General features: G+C 43.2%; 1 protein-coding gene across 1 annotated transcript in view; it reads left to right on the top strand.

The window, feature by feature from the left end:
- KIAA1614 (KIAA1614 ortholog) overlaps positions 1–25,595 on the top strand; it is a 199,828-nt gene that overhangs the window by 50,805 nt on the left and 123,428 nt on the right. The window contains exon 2 of the mRNA XM_085601763.1: positions 4,591–7,652. Coding sequence (XP_085457889.1) covers positions 4,631–7,652 — 3,022 coding nt within the window. The 5' untranslated portion in view covers positions 4,591–4,630. The remainder of the gene's footprint in view (positions 1–4,590; positions 7,653–25,595) is intronic.

Here is a 25,595-nt window from a genome sequence, read left to right as displayed (position 1 = left end):
TGCCTGCTGTCACTGCAGTCTGGGAAAAAACGGACCGCCTGTTCCAGGGCACAAAATAGAGCCCGATAGAGACCCGTTTCAAGGCCCCCTTTATAAAACTGCGGGTGCTCAGCACCGGGAGACCCTGCCCACTTAAAGCCCTGATTGTCGCTATACCTTGTCAGTACCTTCTACCAGCAAGCATATGCTCAGCTGTCAAACATCTGCTGAAAGCCGGAGCACCTCCTGTGCATTCACAGATTTTTTAATTCAGTGGGGAAAAACATAGGTATGATATTAAACAAGCATTGGCAAAGGCAATAATTCTCACCTTTTTGGTGCTGAGCTGTTGGCTTTGTCAATGTTTGTATTATAAAAGAAAAAAACATTTCGAAATATTGGAGTAAAGCAAGCACATACCTTATGGTTTCTCAGAACTGTACATTTAATTCAATGTTTTCTGTCTTTATACATAGTATAGTTAGTTTTTCAAGTAATTATCACTGAGAAAACGCAGAACAGAATGAAAACAAGCATCGGCATAGCCAATAGGTCTCGCTTTTGGGAGCTTATAAGTATTTAGTTATGCAGCACAATATCCTTGGTGCAACAACATCAACCGTTGCATGGCTAAACACTTATAAGTTCCCAAAGGCCAGACCTATTGGCTATGCCAATGCTTGTTGAAAGTTGACAGCTGCATATAGAAATCATAAGGTACAAGTCCATGTCCAAGAGATCATGAGTAGCTACACATCTGACTCATCATATATAGCGCTGAGAGGAAATGTGAGCGCCCAGGCAGAGGAGGAGCTTTGATGATGCTGCATTGCCTGTTTATGCCTTCGGTACTGAAGTATGCCCTCTTTCAAAGCCAGGCGATAGCAAATTGGCATTTTGGAAATGTACTCAGACCCTCGGTTACCCATGAACTTGAACTATGAGATTTGTAGGTGTAAGCTGCAAGGTAGGGAAACATCTCAGAGAAAAGAATTTAACAAATTCTGGTATACGAATTATTAGAAATCCTAAATCATTTTCCTTAAATTAGATGTAATATCTATGCCAGCCTGAAATGGTATCATCATTATGTTACTCAAAAACATTTTCATCAAGTAATCAGCTCTGCCAGGGTCCATGTGTCATGAGCAGCTCCAGTCCAGGTTTTATGTTTTTTTGGCATGGTAGGTCGTGTAATCTTGTTTCTAGCATTCTAAAACCAGGACAATAACTCCAAGAACGCAAAGAGAAAACCTGGCCTGGAACAGCTAGCATCCATAGACTTTGGAAACTATGAGTTGTTAGCGACACAAAGCCTGTTTTGATGGTATTATACTTTTTGAAAAAGTTTACAAACATCAGACACGTTTACTTAAATGAATGAGATGGTTTGTATCTTTTATATAGATTTTTTGTGTCCTGGTCGATATGCTACATTGTTCAATATCCTTTAAAATCGGCATAATGGTATTTACACAACATGCTGTCATCGACACTGAGGGAAGCCATTTAAAATAATCTCCAAATACTATTTCATGGGTTTTAGGCTGACTGAGTCACCTGGGGACCTTGCGTGATGATATCTCAGTGATGAGGGGACATCATGATTTTCCATCCAAAAAACGTAAATCAGTCATGACCTCGCCCCCCCCTTATTCCCCAGCGTGCTTTTTGTGTGCCTGTGAAAATGATTAAAGTGATTGAAATGTCAGACGGTCCCTAACGGGAGGGGAGATGGGAAGGGAATGGGACGGTGGCAGATGGTGGCCATTGTGTTGGTAATTGAGTGAGCAAGATGTGGGAGCTGGGAGTCATGTTGAATAAATCACAGCAGCTATACATCACAATCCCAGGGTGTGCTCTACAAATTATGAGCTGCTCGGTATTCATTGCACCGGAAGGCCCTGAACATTTACCTTTAAATGTAAATATGAGATGTGGGGGGCGGGGAGCTGTTCAGTAAAAGCGAGGATGCTTACTTCCTGGATGGTCCAGTGGAAATTAGAATATTTATACTTGAATTGGCCAATTAAAATAGACAGCTCAAGAATTGCCCTATTGGGGTGTGGAGACACAAGGGGGAGGGGTGAAGAATATACTAGTCAGTATCCAGGTGGGTGGAGCGCTTGCCTTTTGTGTAATCATCAGAGCACGGGTTTGAATTTAAAGGGTGCTGATTAAACCTTTCAACTTTCCCAGGATGCCACTAAAACCTGGAACAGTGGGTACAGATGTTACTAATGCCCAAGTTCATAGTAGTCATTTTTGTTGTAATCTCTGGGGATATCTGACGTGGGATCTTCCTTATTTAGATACGAACTCATGACCCCCAGAAGGCCACATCTGTCAGTGTTGAGCATTCTATTCACTCCGCCATTGACTGAAAAGAACAAGCATTGGCCGTGCGGCCGAGAAAGTGAAGCAGGCGCACGGCCGCGAAAGTGAAAGTGATCGTGATGCACTTAATGACCCGTGACGGAGGAAAGACAGATGGCGGCTGCGTGCGTGCATGCACGCCTAACTGCAAGCTTGAGGCCAGCAAAAGCCTGTGGTAGCTCTTTCAAAACCCACTTACAAAATGTCGCGCAACGCATGCGCTGGCTCAGGCGAGACCTAAAAAGGATAAGGAAGTTTCATGATTTAAAGGGAAATGCTTGCCAAAGCCTAATTTAGTTTCAGCAGGATTCAGCCAATCAATCCTCTGCAGTAGCCTAGGAAGCAGATTAGTGGGCTCCAGGAGAAGTGTAATGCTAAGTTCACCTTCTGACTTAGATGTCAGCTGAGTGCAGAAGATAGCCCTTAACCCACCTCCTTAAAAGCCTTTGTGTGCCAAACATGTACTTTAATACTCAGTGACCCTCATTATGGGTTAAGGTTGAAATTACTATCCCTATGCAAACAGGTGTTTGCACAGAGATTGTAATTACGAGTTGTGTGATAATTTTCACCCCCGTCATAGTTTTCCCCTAATAAATTCCAGCAGGTCAAACTTTCTGAAATTATTTAGGGGAAAAGGTCTAGCGAAAAAGGCAAATCATGCATAATTCAGTGTGTTAAAAAACGATTATGCATGTTGGGCTCCATTTTCCTTTTAAAAACTCGGAATAGGAGGTATTTACCCCATGTAGTAAATACCTCACCCTATTCCAACAAACCTGTTATGAGGTTTTATGTGAAATGCAAGAGATAACACAAACCAACCCTTAAAGTCTGCTCTTCAGCCATACCCTAGCAAAAACATCCCTGCTGCTGTGCTTTTACAGACAAGCTGGGGGTGAAGGGGGGTGGAGAGCAACACAATGGGGGAGGGCGAGTAGGAGAGGGGAAGCAGCACAAGAGGGAGATAGCTAGAAAGCATGTGCACTCATGGAGTGATGAATAAAAGATATCAAATGTTAGCCCTTAAATGTGAGCAGTGGAAAGATACAAGTATGCCTTTCAAAATGATTGTTAAGAGGCTATGCTGCACTTCAGGGAAGGACAAACACAAGAAGTGGAACACAAGCCTTTGGATAAGACACAAGCAAACCAGAGACCTAAAAAGCTTGGATGGGCAGCACAATGTTTCAAAGTCACACTGAACAGGGCTCTTGTATTTGCTCTCCAGGATACCAAGAGATGGCAATAATCTGCATTTATTACTACATGTGCAATACCTGAGAGGAATGATGTAAACATATCTGGAATGAGATTGAAGGGGCAAACGTTCCAGGGTAGGTTCTGTGGGGCTCATTTCCAAGAAACTGACGCATCACTGCAATAAAGCAGTGATGGGCTAGTTTCCTTGCGCCTGCGAGAGAAACCCTTGCGCCACCATGGATGCGCCGTACTTACAATACGGTGCACCATGGTGCAAGGAATGACAGATGCGTCAGAGATTCATAGGCATTGCTGGAGTTATGTCGTAAGCCTGACGCAACTCCAGCAATGCATGGGGAGGCCTATTCTTATTGCACGGTGTCACTCCTTACGCCTGCTCCAAGCAGGCGTAAGGTTTGGACGCAGTGGCGTCCTTGAAGTGGCCCAGTGAAATCTTGTAGATTTCACTGCATCACGTCTACGAGGCTTTCTGGCGTGGGAACGCCCACCCTGCATACGTTATACCTGACGCAGGTATAATGTGACACAGTGGTTTACAAGGTGACGCATCTGCCTAGATGCGTCACTTTGTAAATAGGCGCAACCTGGCGCATTGTTTATGCCGCCGCTGCATCACAAAAAGTGACGGAACGGTGGCGCAAAAGTGGCGCAAGGGGCTTGTACATAAGCCTCTGTATTCCTTGCGGTGCTCAGTGACACATACTGACGTCTGGAGATATTCTCTTTCATGCAGTCTACAGTGTGACATGCTGGGTATATGCTGTATTCCATGCAACGTACAGTGACATAGATTGAACAGACATTTCTGGGATACTGTGTGATGAAAGGATATATATGTTTGCAGATTGTCTTTACTCTGTGCAGACAAATGGGGGAAGAAGCAGTGCTAATGCATGCAGCTTTATTATTTTAGTTGTATTTATCTCACTGGTTTTACTCCAGTCACCTTACTTGTGTATGCATTATATTCTTGTTCCCTGATTGTAATTCTTTTTTCCTTCTTCCACACAGGGTGTTAGGAGTTGTGTCTTCTGGGCCCACACAGTCAAGGATGGATGAGCCTTTAAAATGGAAGAGGAAAGCATTTAAGGGTAGAAAGACTGGCATAAGAAGCCTTTTCTGGACAGCACGCTGCTCAGAAAGTACAGAAACTGTGAGTCCTGATAAACATTGTTCTTTGAATAATTCATCTGTACAGCATTCCCCCGAAGACAATTCAGGACAGCAACCTTTTATTCCTCAGAATATTCCAGTGGATCCCACAGGGCAGGACTCGTCTCCACAACAGGATCTCCCAGGGCTAGAAGGGTGCTCTCCATTGGCAAATGATTGTGCACAGAATGAACAGGAATTCTCCTCCACCCGGACAACTCACGGCACTGAGCTTGAGCCGGATCCCAGCTCATCTCAACAATGCTCGGCAAACCCTCCTGGGCCTGAACATATGGTTCCTAAATGTTTTCCTGTAGACTACCTAGAGCTGGAGCCCTCCCCACAGTGTCCCTCTGCAAGTCTCTTAGAGGGTGGGGAATCCTCACTGAAGCCGTTCCCAGTGCACCCACTGGCAAGGGAGCCTGCCTCTGTGCCACATCATCCAGGATATTTGTCAGAGTGGGAGTCCACCTCTCCAGGGCTGTTGAACAGCAACCAACCAGAGAGCCAGTGCCTCTTCAAAACCACTGCAAAGAATTCCTGCACTTCACAGCCCTGTTCCAACATTCACTCAGACTCCGAATTAGAAACCTGCTCTTCACTATCATGTTCCAATGACCAGCCGGGACAGAAAGACTGCTCTTCAGAACACCTTCTTAATAAGCTGGAGTCCTTTGCCACATGTGAGGCCCCTACACAGAGTATAAAGATAGAGGCATCATCTCTACTATGCTGTTTTGCAGAGCAGCCAGAGCTGAATCCATCCTCTGCACAATCTCATAGGGCAGATCATTCAAAACAGGAGACTTCTCCTTCACAAGAGGGCTTGGCTGAACAAGATAGGGCTGAACCACCTTTTGAAATAGACCTTGCAACAAACCAGTCGGAGTCTGAATCTTCTCCAAGGCTTCTTCCAGTAGGCTGTGTCAAGCCTGACTCTTCTGCAGGGCATCACCCTAGGCCCATCTCTGCTGAAAGACACTGCCCAGGTGACCAATCTAGGTCCAACTCTTCTAAAAGTCACCACAAAAAAGATCTACCTAGGCCTGAATCGTCTTCTCCCAGGCACCACCCAGCAGAACATCCCAGTCTTAAGCCTTCTCCCAGTAGGCATAGCTTGGCAAAACAGCCGAAGCCTGAGGAACTTCCTCTAAGGTGCCTCCCAGTGGACCAACCCAAAGACCAACAGAAAACCCTGCCAAGATGTGACCCTTCTTCTGCAAGGCATCTCAAGGCAGACCGCCCTAAGCGTGACTCATTGCTAAGGCACATTTCTACTGACAAACCTAGGCCTGATTCCTCTTCTCAAAGGCCTCACCCTGCTGAGCCCCCTAAGGTTGACTCTGCTTCTCCTAGAGTGCACCCTGCTGTTCAGTCTACGCCTGAATCCTCTTTCCCAAAAGACACATCTAGGCCTGACCCTTCTTCTCCAAGGAAGCACTCTGCAGACCGACCTAGGACTAAATCATCTTCTTCAAGGCACCACACAGTAGGCCAACATAGACTGATGACCAATTCTCCAAAGCACCTTTCTGAAGAAAAGCCTAAGCCTGAGAATTCACCTCCAAGACATATCCCAGCAGATCAAACTAGGCCTGACTCTACTTCTCCAAGGCACCGCACAGCTGGTAAACCTAGGTCTGAGACCTTGTCTTCAAGTGGTTGCACAACAGACCAGACTGAGCCTTCATCTCCAAAGCGCCACACAGCCGGCCAGCCTAAGCTTGAGGTTTCTCCTCTTAAACCCCACTCTGCACATCGATCAAGGTTAGAGTCTTCTCCTCCAAGTCATTGCATAGCACCGCATCCCTGTCAAAAAACAAATCCTGCAATGCACTACAGAGCAGACTTTGCTAAGACTAAGGAATATTCACCTCCACCAAAGGGCCCCCCAGACCGTACTAGAGTGGAGGCTTCTCCACGTCCAATGCCAGAAAACCAGCCTCGGCCAGGGTCTTCTCCTGGTCACCACTATACATGCCGCCCTAGTCCTGACACTCCTAGTCATCTACCAAAATTCCCTTTAGATCGGTCTAAGTGCCACCCTTCTTCTGCACACCCCCTTCCTATAGACAAAACTGAGACAAAAATATCCTCTGCAGACCACCAGCTTGCAGGTGGGGAAAGTTCTGTGCTACTGTCCAAAGTAAAAGCTTTGAAGGAAAACAGGACATTGGGAAAACAGACAGCTATTGCCACAATAGAGCAAACCACCCGTCTGAAACCCAAGCTTCGATGTGGGAAAGCCGTACAAACACCAGCAGATGATGGGGAATCAGGCGAAGATGCTGTGGTAAAGCCAGAATCACAAATTCGCACATATTTGACGGAATCACTTCTTCTCCCCACAGAAGATGTGGAGAACCAGGAAGGTGATGCCTTAACCATGCCTAATGCCAACAATTACACTGGCGCCAATATCCCAGAATATCCTTCTGAGAACCATTTGAGGCCACAAACAGATCTCTCGGAGAATCAAAGTGCAAAGTACTCAAAGACTGCCATAGCGATAACTCTGAATCAAGAGCAACAGGGGTGCTCCTCAACTAAACATGCTTCAGGAAATCCAACTCACATTGGGCAAATACCAAACAAAGACAATGACCCACTGCCAATCCCTGAAGAAAGCCAATTTAGGGAAATAAAAGGGAGTCTCCGGAACCAGCCAGATCGAAGAAGTGATCCTTTAGGGAGCATCTGCCAAGAGGGAAGACTGTGGAGGGCAGATAGTTGGGACAGCATCGGAAGCAACACTAGCAGTGGTAGTAATGCCAGCATGCTGACTTTGGCAGAAAGGGTTGAGAGGAACAGGGTGTTGGTAAAGGAGATGCTAAGCCTCACTGAGCAAAGTGGTCCACATCAGGAAACAGGCAGAGATCCTCACTCTGGAAGTGAAGGACACAAAGCTGCCTTTAGCACAGGTAGGTGCAAAATGCTTATTTGTGAATTGTAACAATGGCATGGCTATGCTGGCACTGCAATCTTTGAGTACAAACAACAGATGATAGACAGAACCTCAGTTTTTTCAAAATTCCCACAGGAACTTCCCTTGCTGCACCTTGGAGCCTCTTGCATGGACGGCTGACCCCTACATACCACACCCCTGATACTATATAGACCGACCCTTTGCCATTCTCTCAGTGTTTGTTTAGTACTTCTATTTCTACCATGACCTTAACAGCAGGGAGAGCATGGGTTGTAGACAAAGACAAAAGGAAACAAGCATTGGCATAGCCAATAGGTCTTGCCTTTGGGACCTTATAAGTATTTAGTTATGCAGCACAATATCCTTCCTGCAACAGCATCAACTGTTGCATTCCTAAACACTTATAAGGTCCTACAAGACCTATTGGCTATACCAATGCTTGTTTTCTGTAGTTTTAGATATTGTGAACTCGACCCTAATGTATTGAAGCGCTTTACATTATCACCAATTATATTACACAAGTGCATGTTCATTGTTGGTAGGCGCGGGGACATGAAGTGATTTGCCCAGAATCACAGTATGTTCAGAGGGTGCCGACTCGAACCTGCTTCTCCAGCTGAAAAGTCGGCAGCTCTGGCCGTTACTCCACATCCTCTCCCCTCATGGGAGTAATAGCGCTTATACCGACAAAATTATACTTCGAAGCACCGAGAGGCAGCAGGTGTTGAGGGAGGGAACATGAAACAGAAGGTGGGAGATAACCGAGGGAACAAGTGAGCGAGGGAGGGCAAAATTATCCAAATCTGGTGTTCAGGTAAATGATTACTTTTCTAGGCATGGCCCATCCATTAGATGTGGTAACGTGTTTTCGTGCTGTTGTGTTTTTATTGCCACCTAACACAGCGAGGAAGGTACGCCTTACATGCAGAGCCAGTGGCATAAAATCTACAGAGAAATAGACCCTTTCCAAAGCTGCATCATGAACGCTGCTTAGTAAAGCAGTCACGGGCTCTTCTACTGAAATATGGCTGCAGTTCGGAGATCCAGAAACGGCTCCGGGAGTTAGCCCTTCCGACGCATTACCGAATAAAACCAGCAACGCGTAGGGCACGGCAGCGCTGGCCGTTACGCCACATCCTCTCCCCTCATGGGAGGAATAGCGCTTATATCGACAAAATGACAATTCGAAGCACCGAGAGGTAGCAGGTGTTGAAGGAGGGAACATGACAGGGAACGTGGAGACGGATGAGCAAGGATGGACTGTAAAGGTTAGAGGCGGAGGGAAGAAAAAAACGGTAAAGGGAAGAAGGGAACAGGAGAAAGAAGAGGGAGAAGAAAGAGAAGGAAGGAACTGTTGATGGGGAAAGGGGTATGTGAGAGTGAAAACGGGAGACTGTGAGACGAAAAGAGAGAACAGGACATGCATAAAGGGAATGGGAGGCACAGGAGAGAGGAAAGGAGGGAATGTTAGAGCCAAGAAGGGAGGACAGAAGACACGAGGGATCAAGAGAGACCAGGGAGGAACAGAAGATAGACCAATGGACGAAAGATGCAAGATGGAATAGGACAGGCAAGGAGGGAACAGAACGGAAAGAGAGAACAGTGGCGGAACAGAGGAACTACGAAGACACGAGCGAAAAGTAAAACAAGCATTGGCATAGGCAACAGGTCTCGCCTTTGGGACCTTATAAGTGTTTAGCCATGCAACAGTTGATGCTGTTGCAGGAAGAATATTGTGCTGCATAACTAAATACTTATAAGGCCCCAAAGGCGAGACCTATTGGCTATGCCAATGCTTGTTTTAAAAGCCATGTTGCACAGCTAGACCTATTGGCTTTGCCACTGCTTGTTCAACCAATAAAATGTTGAGTCTTCTTGTATCACGTTGCCTTTTGTAAGTGTCTTCCCTGTGATCTTGATTGGAAAGCTGGGGCTGGCTGGAAGCCCCTCTCTTGGCACGGACACAGGTGAAACAATGAGAAGAAGTGTTGCGCGCGGCCAGTCAGGGTCCATGCGGGATAGATAGATCCGTGACACATTTTCAATATATCCTCTTAAAATAAACATATGTGCAGAAAATCTAAGAAGAACCTATTCAGATAATCAGTCGCTATAATAAAAAGATGGCAGGGCTTTGGCCGGCCTTCCTGTGACAAGGTTGGTTGCAGATTATAAACATAAACTAAAAGTCATGTTTTTTTTAGAAGCTTACTTTAATGTGTTTCAGCTGGTGCGGATGCTGGATTTAGTGAGGCCCCCTTAGCAATAACAATAGTTGACCGAAAAACGGGGATTACCATACTTTTTTGCGCATGAAGTGGGAATGTGTGCTGTTGTTGAGAAGTTCGCACGTATTTTTCCGAAAACATTAACATTGTGTTTTTTTCCCTTTCATGATGATCTAAACAACTTGCTTTTTTTGTTTCTTGTAATTCACTTCCAACCATACCCAGAAGGCTTGCAAGAAAAAGATGCACCAGTTTTAAAAACACTCACTAGAAGGATGACAGACGGACATCCCTGTCTTGATTCACACGTGTCACAAGCAGGCTAAACACATCACTGCAGCAGGCTTGTGAACCCGCCGTACTATTTCTCATGTTAATCCTCTGACAGACAGTGTTAGTTTCTGTCTTTGGATGTTATTCAAGAGTCGAAACTGAACTCATCACTTAATGTAAGCAATTTAATTTGTCTAGAGAAATAAAAAAAATCTTTGTTTAAAAAAAATAGTACCTAGAAGGAAATCTTACAGTATGGTAACCTCATAAACCATCAGAACGGCACTGGGTAAATTCGAAACCTTAGAAGAGCTTTTAAAGTATATAGCTGTACGCAGAGCCTTGCGGACACAGATAGCCTATTTCCGGCACTCTCTTCTTCCCTGGCCATATGTCACAGCTTGTCAGGTGACATAAACAACAAGCGTTGGCCGCGCGCGAGCGGCCAGAGACGCAATATGTGGTGGGGGAGGGGGAGAAGCGGGAGTTGTGTGTGCGCGTGCGTCATCATGATCGCGATCGCTCTGAAAGCGAAAGTGATCGCGATGACGCACGAGTTTTCAAAGTGCTGCTGGCGGCCGGCTGCGCGCGTGCACGATCGCGTGAACGCAAGCGTTAGGCCAGCCAGCAGCACTTTGAAAAGCCCACATACAAAATGTCTCTTCGAGCCTTTGGCTCAGCGAGACCTAAAAAGGGAAGGACAAGCATTGTCAAAGCCAATAGGTCTCAACTTTGAATGGCCTAGCTGTAGGCTTGCACAATGCTTGTTGGCAAAGGCATGTAAATTACATATGTCAAGACGCTTGTGCACGTATGGCCAGATATAGGAAAATGGGTTTCCTATTACAGATAGCCCATTCCAAAATGGCTGCCATGCGCCATGAGCAGTGCATGTTTCTTGATATATGTGTGCACGTGCGTCATAACTCTTGCATATTCATGCACACAATCTCCGACAGCCTTTTAATATACCATTCTAGCAAGCTGGGGGGCCAAGTTAGAATCTGCAGTGCACTGGGTAACCTTTCCTCGTTGCCAAAACGAAAAAAATAAATATTTTAAGGACCGATTATGATGCCCTGGTAAATTGTGATTTCTGTGCAAAACACTAGAATTGCAATTATAAGTTGTGCAATATTTATTGCACCTGGTAGTCCTCAAGCAAGAACATTTTCATTGGGCTAATCCTTGTTAGGCCCTTTTGGGAGAGGTTGTATATTGTTTTGCAAACTCTAATTATAAACATATTTGTCATTTTATAACTATATGCATGATGGTTGCTAGCATATGCACCCTGAAGTAGGCCTGGTTGGTTTTAGTGTCATGACAGTGATAAAGGCTGGAGGCCTCATCGCTTCACAATGAAAAGTTGTGTCAAATTCCTTGGTTGTGATCTGTTAATAATGAAAAGTTATGACAAAGAAAGTAGGCCTCAGGTATTTATTGTGAAAAGCATATGTTAATGTGAATAGGTGTTTAAAGGTGAATTTTTATTAGTCTGAATTAAATCCTACAAGTAGGTATTTCGTTACGTGGAATCTTGCAGATTAGGGAAGTAGGCAAGGCTCTTGGTGTTAGTTACCCCCTCTGGCAAGCACATTCTTGCTGTATGGCCCTAAATACTGTTAATTACATGTTTTTATATCCTTCAAAAGCTTCATACATCAGTTAATTTGGGTACCTAAAGAGTTTCCTAGGATTGAATAATTTCTTATTGCTCAGTGATTGTCAGGGCCAGGCAATTTTGTCGGACCAGCCCCCCAGGGGGGCAAGTGTGAAGCACTGCTGCTTTTGTTATTGAGGGTTGATATTGCAGCACCACTGCAAAACCGGTCCCCAGTAACAAAACCGCCCCCACCACTGGAAAAATGGCTCCCACCCTTACAACCTACCAGGGAAACGCCTGATGCCCGCTACGGCTAGTCCGGCTCTGATGATTGTGCTTTATTAATGTCTTTTAGACCTAGCTTGACGGCGCAGCTTAATGACATGTGATCAAAAAAGAGCTTTCAGGAGTACTACGGAGAGGGACTGCGGCTGCTAGATATTGGTTCATCTGATTACTGCAACTGATTTACCAAAATCTGTGTTTAGCTGTGTGCTTCCACTAAAAGAGTACTTGCTCTCCAAACATATGTGATCAGTCGTTTATTCAGCTGCTTGAGCAAGGCTCTTCATCAAACAAAGCTATTGCGTTTGACTTTCCAGGGTCCACACATGCTACTGTGATGAAAAGAAATTGCCCTTTACGGTCACACAAATGCCAAGGGGATGCTATTTAACAACTTCACCTAAATAATTAGATAATCATGGTGTTTGTATTCTTCTCTGGTGCCAAGTATGAAAATATTTGCTCAACACAGCAGGGCTTTGTTGGTTATGGTGACAGACCAGTGACCAATACTATAATCTAGATTTGTTTATAATGAAAAGTAATAATAAAGTCAGTGGGCCGAACCCATTTATGGAGAAAAGAAATGTTAAAGTCAATATGCATTTAAGGATGGATTGTTATTACTCTGTTAAAATCCTCAGTGGGGTATTGTGTTACATGGAATCTCACAGTGTACTGTATTAGGCAAGGGTGTTAGTGTTGGCTGCTCCGTCTGACAAAGCAGGGAGACAGAATGTTTGCACTGTGATAATCCTTGTTAAACCCTCTAAAGCCCGAGACCTAGTATATTGCTTTGATAACTCTAATGTTATTTACATTTCTAATATTTTGACTTTATGCTTGATGATTGCGTCATTGGAAAGCACATACTCAAACATTAGGCCTGAATTGTTTATAGCAAAAAAGCCAATAATAAATGGTACATGCCTGATTGGTTCACTGATGAAAGGTTTGTCCTACGACATACGTTTGATCATATTATAATAAAACATTATGACAAAGGTGGTAGGCTTGGCTTTTGTATTGTGAAAAGCATTGTTAGACCTATAATGGTGGATTCCTATCACACTGTGTATGCAGAGAGGGATTTTGTTGTGTGAATTCTCACAGATTACCATAGTAGGTAAGGGTTTTGGTGTCCATCATCCCCTGTGACAGATCCTTGCGATAGAAGATTTCCATTGAGATAATCTTTGTTAGGTCATTTTGAGAAGGGTTATAAATTGATTTGCCAACGGAATTTCGGACATATTTGTAATTTTATATATGTATGAATGATGGATGCTAGCCTATGCACCCTTACGTAGATGATGTGTGTTGGTTGTAGAGTCAAGCAAACACAACAAGATGTTGGACGGAGTACTGAAACATTTCAACCACTCACCCCCAGTGAAAGAACTGAGTTTAATCCATCGTTCTTTTGCTCACTGTGCCACCCCAGTTTGGATCCAGCCATATGCAAATCAGTCTTGACTCTGTTCCTCATGGGAACAGTCCAGTCCGAACTGCCAGGCCAGGTCCTCCCTGGACCGGAAATAAGCATCTTGGGACCAGTTTCGGGGTTTCACCCCTCATCACGCAGGCTAGCTTGAATCCAGTGGCACAGCGAGCAAGGGACCCACGTCTGGGCAAGGGACCCACATCAGGGCATACCCTTAGCCACTTAGGGCGTACATAGCAAACACAGCTTGATGACTGACGGAGTGCTCAAACTTTTCAACCACTCACCCCCAGTCACAGATCAGGGTTGAAGAGTCAAGATAATGGCAAAATCTATAGGCCTTATCGTTTCATTTGGAAACGATATGTCAGAATCCTTGGATGTGATCTGTTTATCATGAAACCTTATGACAAAGAAAGCAGGCCTGAGGTATTAATTGTAAAAGACATATGTAAATGTCAATAGGTATTTAAGGGTGATTTTTTGTTACTCTGTATTAAAGCCTACAGATATGTATTTTGTGACATGGAATCGCACAAATTACATAAGTAGACAAGGGTTTTGATGTTAGTTACCCCATCTGACAAACTGTGGGTATAGAAGATGTGCACTGAGATTAACCTTGTTACACCCTCTTAGGTGAGCGAGAGAGAGTATTTTGTTTTACTGCTGTAATTTTGTATACTTTTTTAGTGTCATTTTATAACTGCATGCCTGATAGCTGTCTTGTGGGAAGGTTTAAGCTCAAGACAGTTGGCCAGAGTTGTAGGAGTGATTGGTTCACTAGGAAAAGTTGTTTCGGATACTCTGGGTCTGGTCTGTTTATTATAAGCTATGACAAAAGCATATGCCTGATTCATTTACTATGTTATGTACACATATGTTAAAGCCAATCAGCTTTTAAGGGTGGATTGTTACTACACCATTTAAAAGTCTGCAATTGTCAATTGTTTTAATTGAAATCTCACAGATTACCTAAACAGAGTATGATTTTGGTGTTTGCTATTCCCTTTGGCAAACCCTATGAGTAGAACATTTGCACTGTAATAGTCCGTGCTAGAATCTCTTCAGAAGGTCCGACAGGCTTAGCTATCTTCCAGGATCTTGTAATAAAACAAAATCTTTAAATTATACATATATCCATATATATACATATACATCCATATAGACACAAAGAGGGCCTTTGGGTCAGCTCTCTTCTGTCAATGGTCTTTCTGAGTCATTTACAATCTATTTCCATCTATGACAGTGTATTGCATGGGGTAATGGTTCAGTCCAAATCAGTTATTGGCTCTCTTGCTCTGTGAATTATGGCATTTTCAAATAACGTGCATATCTGTCTAAAAATTCGTGTTCTTAGGTGTCAGAGCTGGTTTGCCAATTCTTTAGTTTTCAATTTATTCCTTTTATAGTTCCCGTTTAATTTCTTTGCTTTTCCTCTTTATCAGTTTTTCTTAAGAAGATACTACAGCGCCCCAGGCAGTATTAATGGGCCGCTTGCTTGCTGCTCATTTAATTTTTAGTGTGACACATCCTGCATGGCCACTTCCTCTAAACCAGGAGACGACAATGGAACGGTAGATCTAAACATGGCGGTGATGCTTGAACTTTAAAACAACAATAGACTATGTACAATCCCATTGCAAGATGGACACAAGCTACCATATACTGAATTTTCTTATTCCAAGTGTATGCCCGCTGTGTTTAAATTTCTTTTTTCTATTTGCATTCTTTTATTGTGCATATATTGTGGAACTAGTGTGTTTTTTATTGTGGTAGTGTCAGAGGGTGAATGCAAGAATCAGTCAGTGGATAGTCAAATGGATACATACATGCCAAAGTGAGTGTCAGAGTGTATGTATAATGACTTTTTGAGAGCCTAAACCGATCAATGACACAAAAGGCCCTTTCATTCATTAGCAAGTCCTTTTAACATTGCCAATGCTTGTTACTGATTTAAATCTATTTCAATAAATATTAGTAGATCGTATCTAGAGTGTCAAATGTCACGGCACTCAGTCGACGCAGCCATAACCTTACCACAATGGTGAATACAAGTAGATGTGGATAAACAATTTTTGTTTTAAAAAATCAAAATTATTTGGGAGAGTGCTTACTGGACCCAGGAAGTATGGCTGAATAGTAAATTAAAATGGCAAAAGAAAAGAAACAAATGTGTAAAAAAACAATGTGAGCGGCCTGGCAGAATTGCCAGCTGTCAGGCTGTCATAAAAAACATAACTAAATTGAAAAAACCGAGGTGGAGCGGGGAGCAACGGAGAAGGTAAAAACAAAATAAGGGTAAATGAGGGAATTAAGAGTAACAAGTATTTGCAAAGCCAATAGTTATTGCCTTTGGGACCTCTTGGCTTTGCCAATTGCTTTTGGCAGTGCTGTACTGACAAGAGAGAGCAACAAGGAGCAGGTGGGAGGGAGAAGCACACAAGAAAGAAAACTGAAAAGCATATGCACTGTTGGAGTGCCTAAGTAAAAAGAAATGAGTGAGAGCAGCGTTGCGGGGGGGGGGGGGAAGAAAACAGAGGAGGGAGCAACACGGAGCTGGTGGGGGAGAGAGAAGCACACAAAGGAGACTACTGAAAAACAGATGCACTCTTTTGGAGAGCGCAAGCAAAAAGAAAGCGAGCATTGGAAGGACATAAGTGTAGAGGCTATGCTCCAGGGGGAGAGTCATACCCAAGATGGACAAGACAAGCTGTCAAATAAGGTGCAAGCCAATGAGAGTGACAATAATGCCAACCAGTTTGCAGTAAAATATTACCGCAATCATGTCAATCATGGGAAAAATTTGCCTCAAACGCACATGAACAACATCATGCAAGGATGCATTTAATGCTAAAAGATAGCACTAAATGATGCATAATCACGCAAAAATCTGAAGAACTTTTGTGTAATTATCCAAAAGCAATCTACATAAATTTCGCACCTCCCTACTTAAAAGGAGAACAACGAAACACATGCTCTCCGATAGTGCTTAAAACAAAAAAGAGGTCTCTCAGGCTGTAGCACAAACACAAGAATAGGGAGGAAAGACAATGAATCAGGAGCAGGAATTTGAGATAGACAACAGAGCAATCCAGTCACAAGAAAGGTGTTGATACAAAGCCAACTCTAAGTATATGTTTCATATTTGAAACAACCAATTTTGCCAACCACCTGAACAAGCATTTTCAATGCAATAGGTCTTGCATTTGCGAGTGTTTATGCTATTGGCATTGAAAATGACAATGCCTTTTATTTATGTGTTTTTAAAAGGAACACATATATAAAAGGCATTGTTGTTTTTAATGCCAAGAGCTCAAACTCTCGCAAATGCGAGACCGCTATAATGGTGGCCACACCCCTTTTTTTAGACGCTGATTGCTTGTTCAGGTTACCGTGAGCAGCGTCAAAACAAAGGGGCGTGGCCACTATTATAGTGAAAGCGCATATGGTGCTTTCACCTAAAGTTTATAATTAAAAAAAAGTAGATCGAAAAACTTTGTAGCGCGGCCGGTGCTGGGTATTAAATAATTAAATAGGCGCCACCAATAAAGTGAATGCGGACCAAGCCGCATAATAAATAATTAAATAAGCGTGGCTCCTATAAAGCGTACCGCTCTGTAATTTGAATACAATAAATTACAATTTAAAACAAAGCGGGCGGGTGCTCCGAATGCAATGGGTGAAATGGAGAAGAGCATTAAAGAAAATAGTGCTCAAACTTATAAAGCATACTGTGTAACAACTGAAGTAAAAGGGCCAGTCCTTATGGGAAGTTACAAGGCAGTACTAAGGAGGGACTAACAAGCCTATTAACGAATCAGAAGCCAGACTTTATGAAGGGCAATGACATAAGCCAATGACAAATATGGTCGAAAAGTGGAAGGGGCTACAATAGCATTCTGCAGTACAGCATGCCTCACAGAGCGAGCAGCGCATGCGCGCTGCCCGTAGGCTCGATCTAAAAAAGGTATGGGCAGGATACCAGAAAGGCAGAGGAGGATGACAGGTAAAAAAAACACTGCCAGTGTATGGGGTGATAGTGTGGCGGTAAGGTCATGGTGGTGGGGCAGCAGGAGATTGTAGTGCAGTACTGGAGTGGTAGTGATGTGCTGCTTATGATAGTGTGCTTCTGGGTGTATGTAATGTGATTCTTAGACGGAGGTGCTGGCATTGTAGACGTGTTTTTGGGATGATAACACAGCAGTGGGTTGTGGTGCTGGGCTGTAAGAAGTTGGTACTGAGAGGTTGCGTGATGCTGTGATTTATCAAGTAGGGTGAAATCAATGTCTGTGGTTGGTAAGATGGTGTGGCCTGTTATGTGGTAGTTATGTAATGTTTGCATAAGTGCAGTCAGGGCTTTAAGTGGGACGAGTACCCCCGGGTCTAACACCTGTCAGTGATTAAAACCTGACAATAAAATAGGTCCCTTTGAGGCCTTAATAGCTTTACAGAAAACAACAATGATAGATTTCTGAACAATGACTGTAAAAAACGTAAATTAATTCATGTCAGCTCTGTAGATCCTGTGTACATTTAACGTGTTACTTAATCTCACATTCGCGGAGTGTTTATTCCAGGCTGTTCTGTTTCTGTAGTTATTTTGCCATAAATTACTCTTCTATAGTGTACTGAGTGAACTGAAACGCCTCTAGGTGTCCCTTTGAGTTTAGGTTGTGGGTGGATGTATATATCGCGCCACGATAGAGAGTTCTGGAGATGAGGCTAAAAGTAGTGCCTGTGTCTTACACTATCGGTCAGTGGGTCATACAGAATACATGCTCTTCCAATTCTTGGCCTCTCTGCAGAGAGCACAGAGTAATGGTCCGGGTGCCATATGAAACTAATTGGATGCAAAAGTGTGTCAAGGCGGTACACAGCAGTCAAACTACTGACAGGGCGACAGTGAAAGAGAACGCAGTGCTGACAGGTGAGTGGCTGTGTTGTGTGTGGGGGGAGGGGTGAAGTGAAGGAGATGCCAGGAAGTATGCGCAAGTGAGAAAGAAAAGACAGTGGGTTGTTGAAGAGTAAACTGATGACGTGTGAAATATGCATATGAAGAATTTCAGAAAGATGGGAGAAAAGTGCATGTTCAACAGCGTGGGAGACTGCCAAGGAAAGTGATATGAGGGCAATTACGGAAATGATTGAGACATTCTGAAGACCACTACCTCTTCCACAGACCTTAGTAACATGTAATTCACTGTCTCTTATTTTCAGAATTGAAACATTTTCAAATGTAATTATTCACAACAAAGTAAATCAATCAAGAAGTCCTTATTCCGTTTTGTCCAACCATAAAAGATGACATTACATCAATATATTATGCACAATGATCAAAACACGAAAAATGTACAAAGAATAAAATATAAGATTAATCCATAAAATCACATGAAGAACAGAAAAACAGCAATGATAATCTACTCCATCCTAAAAATACATTATCACTCAGAATACTCTAGTCCCTGCTTCATAACCTAAACAAACCTCAATTGACTGCATTAGATAGCCGACCTACATTGTCTAAAGAGATGATTCTTGAGCAGTGGTCTCAAACAGCACAACCTATGTCCCTGGTAAAATCTAATGAACAAAAGATGATGAAGGACACCCTGTGTGGAGCAAACATCACAGGGACAGGAAGGGAGATATCTAGACCACTCACCCATCTTGGCACAAGCAACCAGATAAAGTATTTAAGTATAAACGTGTTAGCAGAAACCTATGTTCAAGGTTCATCACTGCTTCTAAAAAATGCATATCCTCAGAGGTTAACATCAGTGTATGGGCAGTGTTAGTAACTTTAGACATTTCCCTCTGCACCCTATTTTCCATTTTTCTGATATAGTGCTAATAAGAATTAGCAGATCCAATAGGGTGGCTTGTTTTAGGTGCATGACTGTTATTGTGCCATATTACTGGGTGCCATAACAGAAAACTCACAGAGAGGTACCAAAATACTGGTTGGTGGCACAATGTGGGAAGCATCAGATTTTAGTTTATATGTTTAAGTCTCACCCTTATCTACAGAGGCCACGCCTCTTGGAAAAGATTCCTAGTTACGCTTTTCAAGACATACTGCTTTTAGTGCCCCCCCCTCACTTTTTTCATCTAATATATAGCCCTGAGTGCAATGGTGGGTGGTGGCAGCGCAGAACAATGGTGGAGTTGGTATTGCAAAATTAGAAGTGATAACAATTGCTGGAAATACCCTTAGCGAACCTTTGGATAAAGCACCTTGTCTGACTCGAGAGGTGGCCTCTACATTGCTGGTCAGTGCTTATCCAAGCCCCCAATGTGGGTGGTACACTGGAGAGGGACTACTTCTTTTTGGACAGTGCAGTATCTAATGCTGCTGACCACAACCCCATGATGCAATGCAAAATTGAAAAGTTTAATACATATCATTAAGCCTCAGAATTCTTCCAATGTTTTTGTGGTGAGTAAATCCCTCACTGCTGACATCAGAGTGATCTGTACGACCAAATGTGTATTCCAGACAAGTTGGCTAAGAATTTTCCCACCTGAGATCAATACACTAAGAACCCCTAAGTGGGGAAATAGAAGTACCTGTTTACTTACTGTACCAGGAAACAGACATAAACAGCACCCCTCAGAGAAGAGAAATAACATATTGCTAGTCAGAATTCACCAGTCTCTAGTTTATTTTGGGATTAAGATTCCTTCAAATCAATGCCCAGATTCAATTCCTTACATAATAATCCAGGAGCTACACTAGAAATGAATGAACCATTCAGTGTTTTTATAACTATATTGCTTCATTGCAACAACTTTAGGATTGATCCTAACAGAAAAAGTGAACTATGTGGCAATCATAGTTTGCCATTATCGCTCCCCAGTTTATCCTTCAGTACAGTCTTTTCACCTCCTACCGAAATTCACATATAGAACCTACTGGGGGTGCATTTCACAGATCCCCAAGTGCATTGGTTTAAATCTTGCGATAGGTTGTGAGTAATAACATTCTTGCAAGTCACCCCTACACATTATAGTACATAACAAATGGTCCTCTAGGCCTTTGAATGCTCTTAAGGCACACTATTGATTCGTCTATAAAGAGCTCCATGGGGAGCCCACTGTGTGTAGCCTAATATCACTAGTGTGAGGGGCGGATGATGAGGCCTTTGTCCTTTCTAAGTCGAGCCTGGGCAGCGCATGCGCTGCGCTGCGAGGCATGCTGTATTCAGGTAGGGACTTGAAGCTCCACCACTCTCCTCCTATATTTTTCATTGGCTTGTTTCATTGTCCACTGCAAACTGTGGCTGTTCATAGATCAATAGGCTTACTAGTCCCTCCTTAGTACCGCCTTGTCTCGTTTTGGAACCTCCCATGGCGACACCCCGTTTTGTGTGTTGTTACTCAGTAGGCTTTAATTACAGCCTCCAAGCACTATTTTCTCAAATAGCTTTGTCCTGCCTGCTGTTGCAGGCAGGACACGCTCTCTCCTAACGCTTTAATAAAAATAATTTATAGCATGGGCGCCGAACGTAATTGCAATGTAATAAGTCTCGAATTTGGGAGAGTTTAGGCTATTGGCATTGTAAATGACAATGTCTTTTATTAACACATTAATAACAGGCATTGCCATTTACAGTGGCAATATCTTAAACTCTTGGAAATGCGAGACCTATTGCATTGCACATGCTTGTTAGGGAAGAAACCAAGTAGTTGGTCTTTGAGATCATGCCTCAGGTGGGAGATTCCTGTATCTTCTTACTAAGTGTGCCAGGTATTTGTGATTGAGATCATCTTACTTTTCATTCTAAGCGCAGCCACCAAAATAATGAGTGATTGCTTCAACCATCAGTGGACACTTTAAAAATAGATTGCCTTCTCAATAGTGTATGGATCAAAAATACAGGTTTTATTGGATACGTGCTCAATCACTTTTTATGAAGGATAGTCAGTCTGTGGGTTTTCGGGTATTTCAGTGAACCGAGACAGCATCTTTCCACGATATGGAGTTCAGAGCGAATATACTGAAAGAATGCAACTTGAAGCTGGTTATTTTATTTTTCAGAAATTTCTTAAGGGGGGGTGAGGTAGCAAAACTATCACATTGAAGATGAACTGTCAAGCTGTAAAAGATAGGGCCAGCTTGATTTGATGCAGTCAAAAGAAAACATACTAGGATACTAACTCTCTTATTTTATGTAATAAACCACAATGTGCACAATAAATATATTCTTAACTCTGCTGCTCTTTTTATGAGAAGACTTAGGGTCTCATTTAGAAGGGGGAAACAGAGGTGGTTATACTTAAAAAGTGTGGAAGTCCCATTTGCCTTATACCTCCTAGTAGGAGGTTGTAATGTAATGTAATGTAAATAGGGACTTATAAAGCGCACAGCTACTCCACAGAGTGTCCCGGCGTTACAAGACCACGAGACAGGCGTCAGTACTCCTGCCAGGATAGAGGGTGGCTGACTGTGCTATTACAGGAAAAGCCAGGTTTTTAACTGTTTCCTAAACGTCAAAAGATCTTGCACCTGTTTTAGGGAAAATGGAAGTCCATTCCATAGCCGGGAGGCCAGGACTTGAAAGGAGCAGCTACCCAGACGAGAGCGGGAAAACTTTGGGGCAGTCTCAACAGAAGCTGTGAAGATCTCAGGGTCCTCTGCGGGACGTAGTGCTGGATTCTTTTCCTAATGTAGATGGCACCACTATCATGTAGGGCCCTATACGCTAAAACTAAAGCTTTGAACTGAATCTGCTTCTGGACTGGCAGCCAGTGCAAAGACTTCAGATGGATAGACATGCGCTGTCTGGGACCTACCATAAGAATTGCTCTGGCCGCCGCGTTCTGCACTACCTGCAGGCAGTTCAGCAGATAGTCCGGTAGGCCCAAATACAGGACGTTGACGTAGTCCAGCCTTGATACAATCAATGCTTGGACCACAGTCTTCTGTACTTAACTGGAAGCAAAAGAAGGAAGTTTTTCAACCTTTTTAACAGGCCAAAGCAGGTGCCGGCTACTGTTTGGATCTGGGCCTGCATGGACAGGTTAGCATCTAACTTGACTTCTAGGTTCTTCACAGTGCTATGGTGGCAGTAGGTGGGGACATATCCTGAGGCCACCACTGGCGCCAGGCTGCGCAAGGTGAAGGCCCGAAGAAAATGATCTCGGATTTCTTCGAATTGCACTTCAGTTGATTCAGCCTTAACCAGGAGAACACCTCTGACAGGCAGATGTAAATCTCGCCGCCTCTAAAGTCGGCGTCCTTGTCACAGGTGAACAGCAGTTGCATATCATCGGCGTATGACACTATTATAGTGCCGTGGGCCTCAGCGAGCAGAACCAGGGGAGCCAAATAAACATTAAAAAGTGTCGGGCTCAAGATGGATCCCTGGGGGACCCCTACCTTCATGGGAGGAATAGGGGCTGCGAAAGGAGGGGACCAAATAGTTTGCTGACGGTCGCTTAAGAAAGAAGAGAACCACTTGAATACCGTGTCACCAACGCCGCACTCCTGGAGCCTCTGCAGTAGCCGGTCCTGTGGCACGGTAGCAAAGGCCGCGGAGAGATCCAGCACTATCAGCACCGCTTTTCCCCCTTTATCTAATGTCTCTTTAATTGCTTCAGAGACCTCCAATAGGGATGTTACCGTGCTAAAATTCACTCTAAAACCCGACTGGCTTTGATTGAGTATATGGTTGGTTTCCACGTATTTGGTGGTAACTTGATTCACATATTTTTCCAAAACTTTGGAAAAAAAGGGAAGAAGCGATATCGGCCTATAGTTGGAGGACACCAACGGGTTGGCTGGCGGCTTCTTCAGTAGAGGGAGACTTTTAGCAATTTTCCAGGTGGCTGGCACCTGCCCCTTTTGCAGTAATGTGTTCAGAATCTGATTAACAGCTGGATTTATAGACTCAGCTATGAAAGACAAAACTTTGGCTGGACATGGGTCAGATGGTGAGCCTGACTTGAGGATTTCATTATTTCCAGAGAAATAAGGGGAAACTGGTTAAGAAAAGAGCTAATCACAGGATTGTCACGAAATGTTAAACCTGTCATTACTTTCTTCACAGGGTGTGAGGTCCCAAAGGAGTTTTGTATAGTTTTAATTTTGTTGTGGAAAAAACATGCAAGATGGTTTATCCACTCACTGGTGGGAGTGAAGGATGTAACCATTGTACTAGGAGACAAGAATTGTTTTACAATTTTAACTATTTCCTTACTTTTATTTCCACGGACTCGATTTTAGAAGAGAAAACATGTTTTTTTTTCCTCACAAATTTTGTTGTAGTGGACTTTGAGGGCCTGTTTGTATCTGATTTTATCCTCGAGGTTAAAATTGTGTGAGTCTGACGGCCTGATTAGAGAGCCTTAATCGGGTCTGTTGTCATGCATTGCTGTTGTCTCCACAAATGGTGGCAGACTGGCCACCAAACTTATGGCAATAGTTTCTCCCCAATTTTTAGCAGTGTCAACATCAAGAAAGATCGCTGACGTGTGCAGATACCTATGTACGTATGCATGTATGTATATGAAATTTCTATATTGCAAATCTAGCCAAAAAGCAGCGGAGCGTTGCACATGGTCAAAGACAAGCGTAAAGCCAGTGAGTAAGAGCAGAGGAAGCTGGATTGTCCATGATTAATGCAATGTGGTGTAGTGTTCTTTAAAGAGGGAGTCTTCAACTACTTTGCAGCATTGGGGCTGTCCTGATGGATACAGGAAGGTTGTTTTTAGATGCTGGATGCATAGATGGAGAAAGCCTCCTGTTTTGATTTCTCTTTTTTACATTTCTTGGGCTCTCATTACAAGACATCCATTCTTTCGGATCCCTGTGCAAACTACTGTTTTAGAAGTTTTGCTGTAGTTACATATGCCTTGCAGTTTCTTCCAAATACATTTTCACCTGCTGAATTTTATCAGGAAAAAATGCCTGTTAAATACCGGTACATGTAGATTTTGGTACGCAAAGCGACAAATTCTGCATGTAATGCCCCAATTTAACAGGCACAACTTGTAGAAGGTGTCACACCTTTTAAATACTGATCCACGTGGTATCACATTTTAAAAGGCACGATCGCCCTCAGCTTGGCCACTCATATTGAGCGCCTTAGACTGCAGTCTGATGGGTTTCTGGGTGTGGGTGAGCCAAGATCACCAGAGATGGTGCTCTTGTCAGCAGGATAAGCCAGGGTGCTGGTCGTGATGGCTTTGTAAATGATGCAGCTTGCTTTTAAGATGGTGCAAGCCAGCAAGGGGAGCCAACTGAGTTCAATCAGGATGGGACTGATGTAATTATATTTCTTCAGACTTGGATGATGGTGTGCATGGTGAGGTTGCGGTCTGAGAGCCTTTCTCCCAAAGTGACTCCCACCATGCCCACGGAACACACCGCTTAGGAGAAAAACACCCGTCACCCTAGCAGCCATGCTACAATACAGGGCAGGCCTTCCTCAGCCAGTGAGACAGAGGTGTTTCCTAGTTAATTAACTGGGTACAGTACTCTGAACTATGAGTTCAATAATCTATGAACCATGATTTTAATATTCTATGAACTATGTATACAATATTCTATGAACTATGTATACAATATTCTATGAACTATGCCTAGAATACTAATACAATTGGAACTCTGAGTGCAGTACAATATAAAGTGTAAGTATAATATTCTAGGAACCATGAATATAACGCACTATGAACTTTGAGAATAATACTCCATCAGCAGTGAAGACAATACAATAATATATTACCTGTAATAAAATGTCACTTGGCTCTCAGAAGGTAATCTGTAAATCCCTAGTATAAGAATGCATACTTTCCTGAGGTACGCTCTAATGACAAATCATTTGTATATTTTGTTGTGTATTGAGGGTGCTTTTGTTAGCCTATTAATGTTAAATCGTAACCATCTTTTATCACTCCATCCTCACTGTGTCCACATTATCTCTTGGTTTGCTTCCACATTTCTGCCAAGTCCCTCAGAAAGCCTAAATTAACTTTATGTTCCCTGTATTCCATGTAAGATCCTCAACTTTTAGAAAGGTTGTGCAGGCGCTATGTGCTCATCTGAAATATAGGTTTTTGATAACCTTTATGATTGCCCCTGTATTTTCCAAAAGATCA

This window comes from Triturus cristatus, chromosome 4_2 (genome assembly GCF_964204655.1).
Source record: "Triturus cristatus chromosome 4_2, aTriCri1.1, whole genome shotgun sequence".
NCBI lineage: Eukaryota > Metazoa > Chordata > Amphibia > Caudata > Salamandridae > Triturus > Triturus cristatus.
Note: the sequence above shows the minus strand (reverse complement) of the source record. Positions and strands in the feature narration are given on the sequence as shown.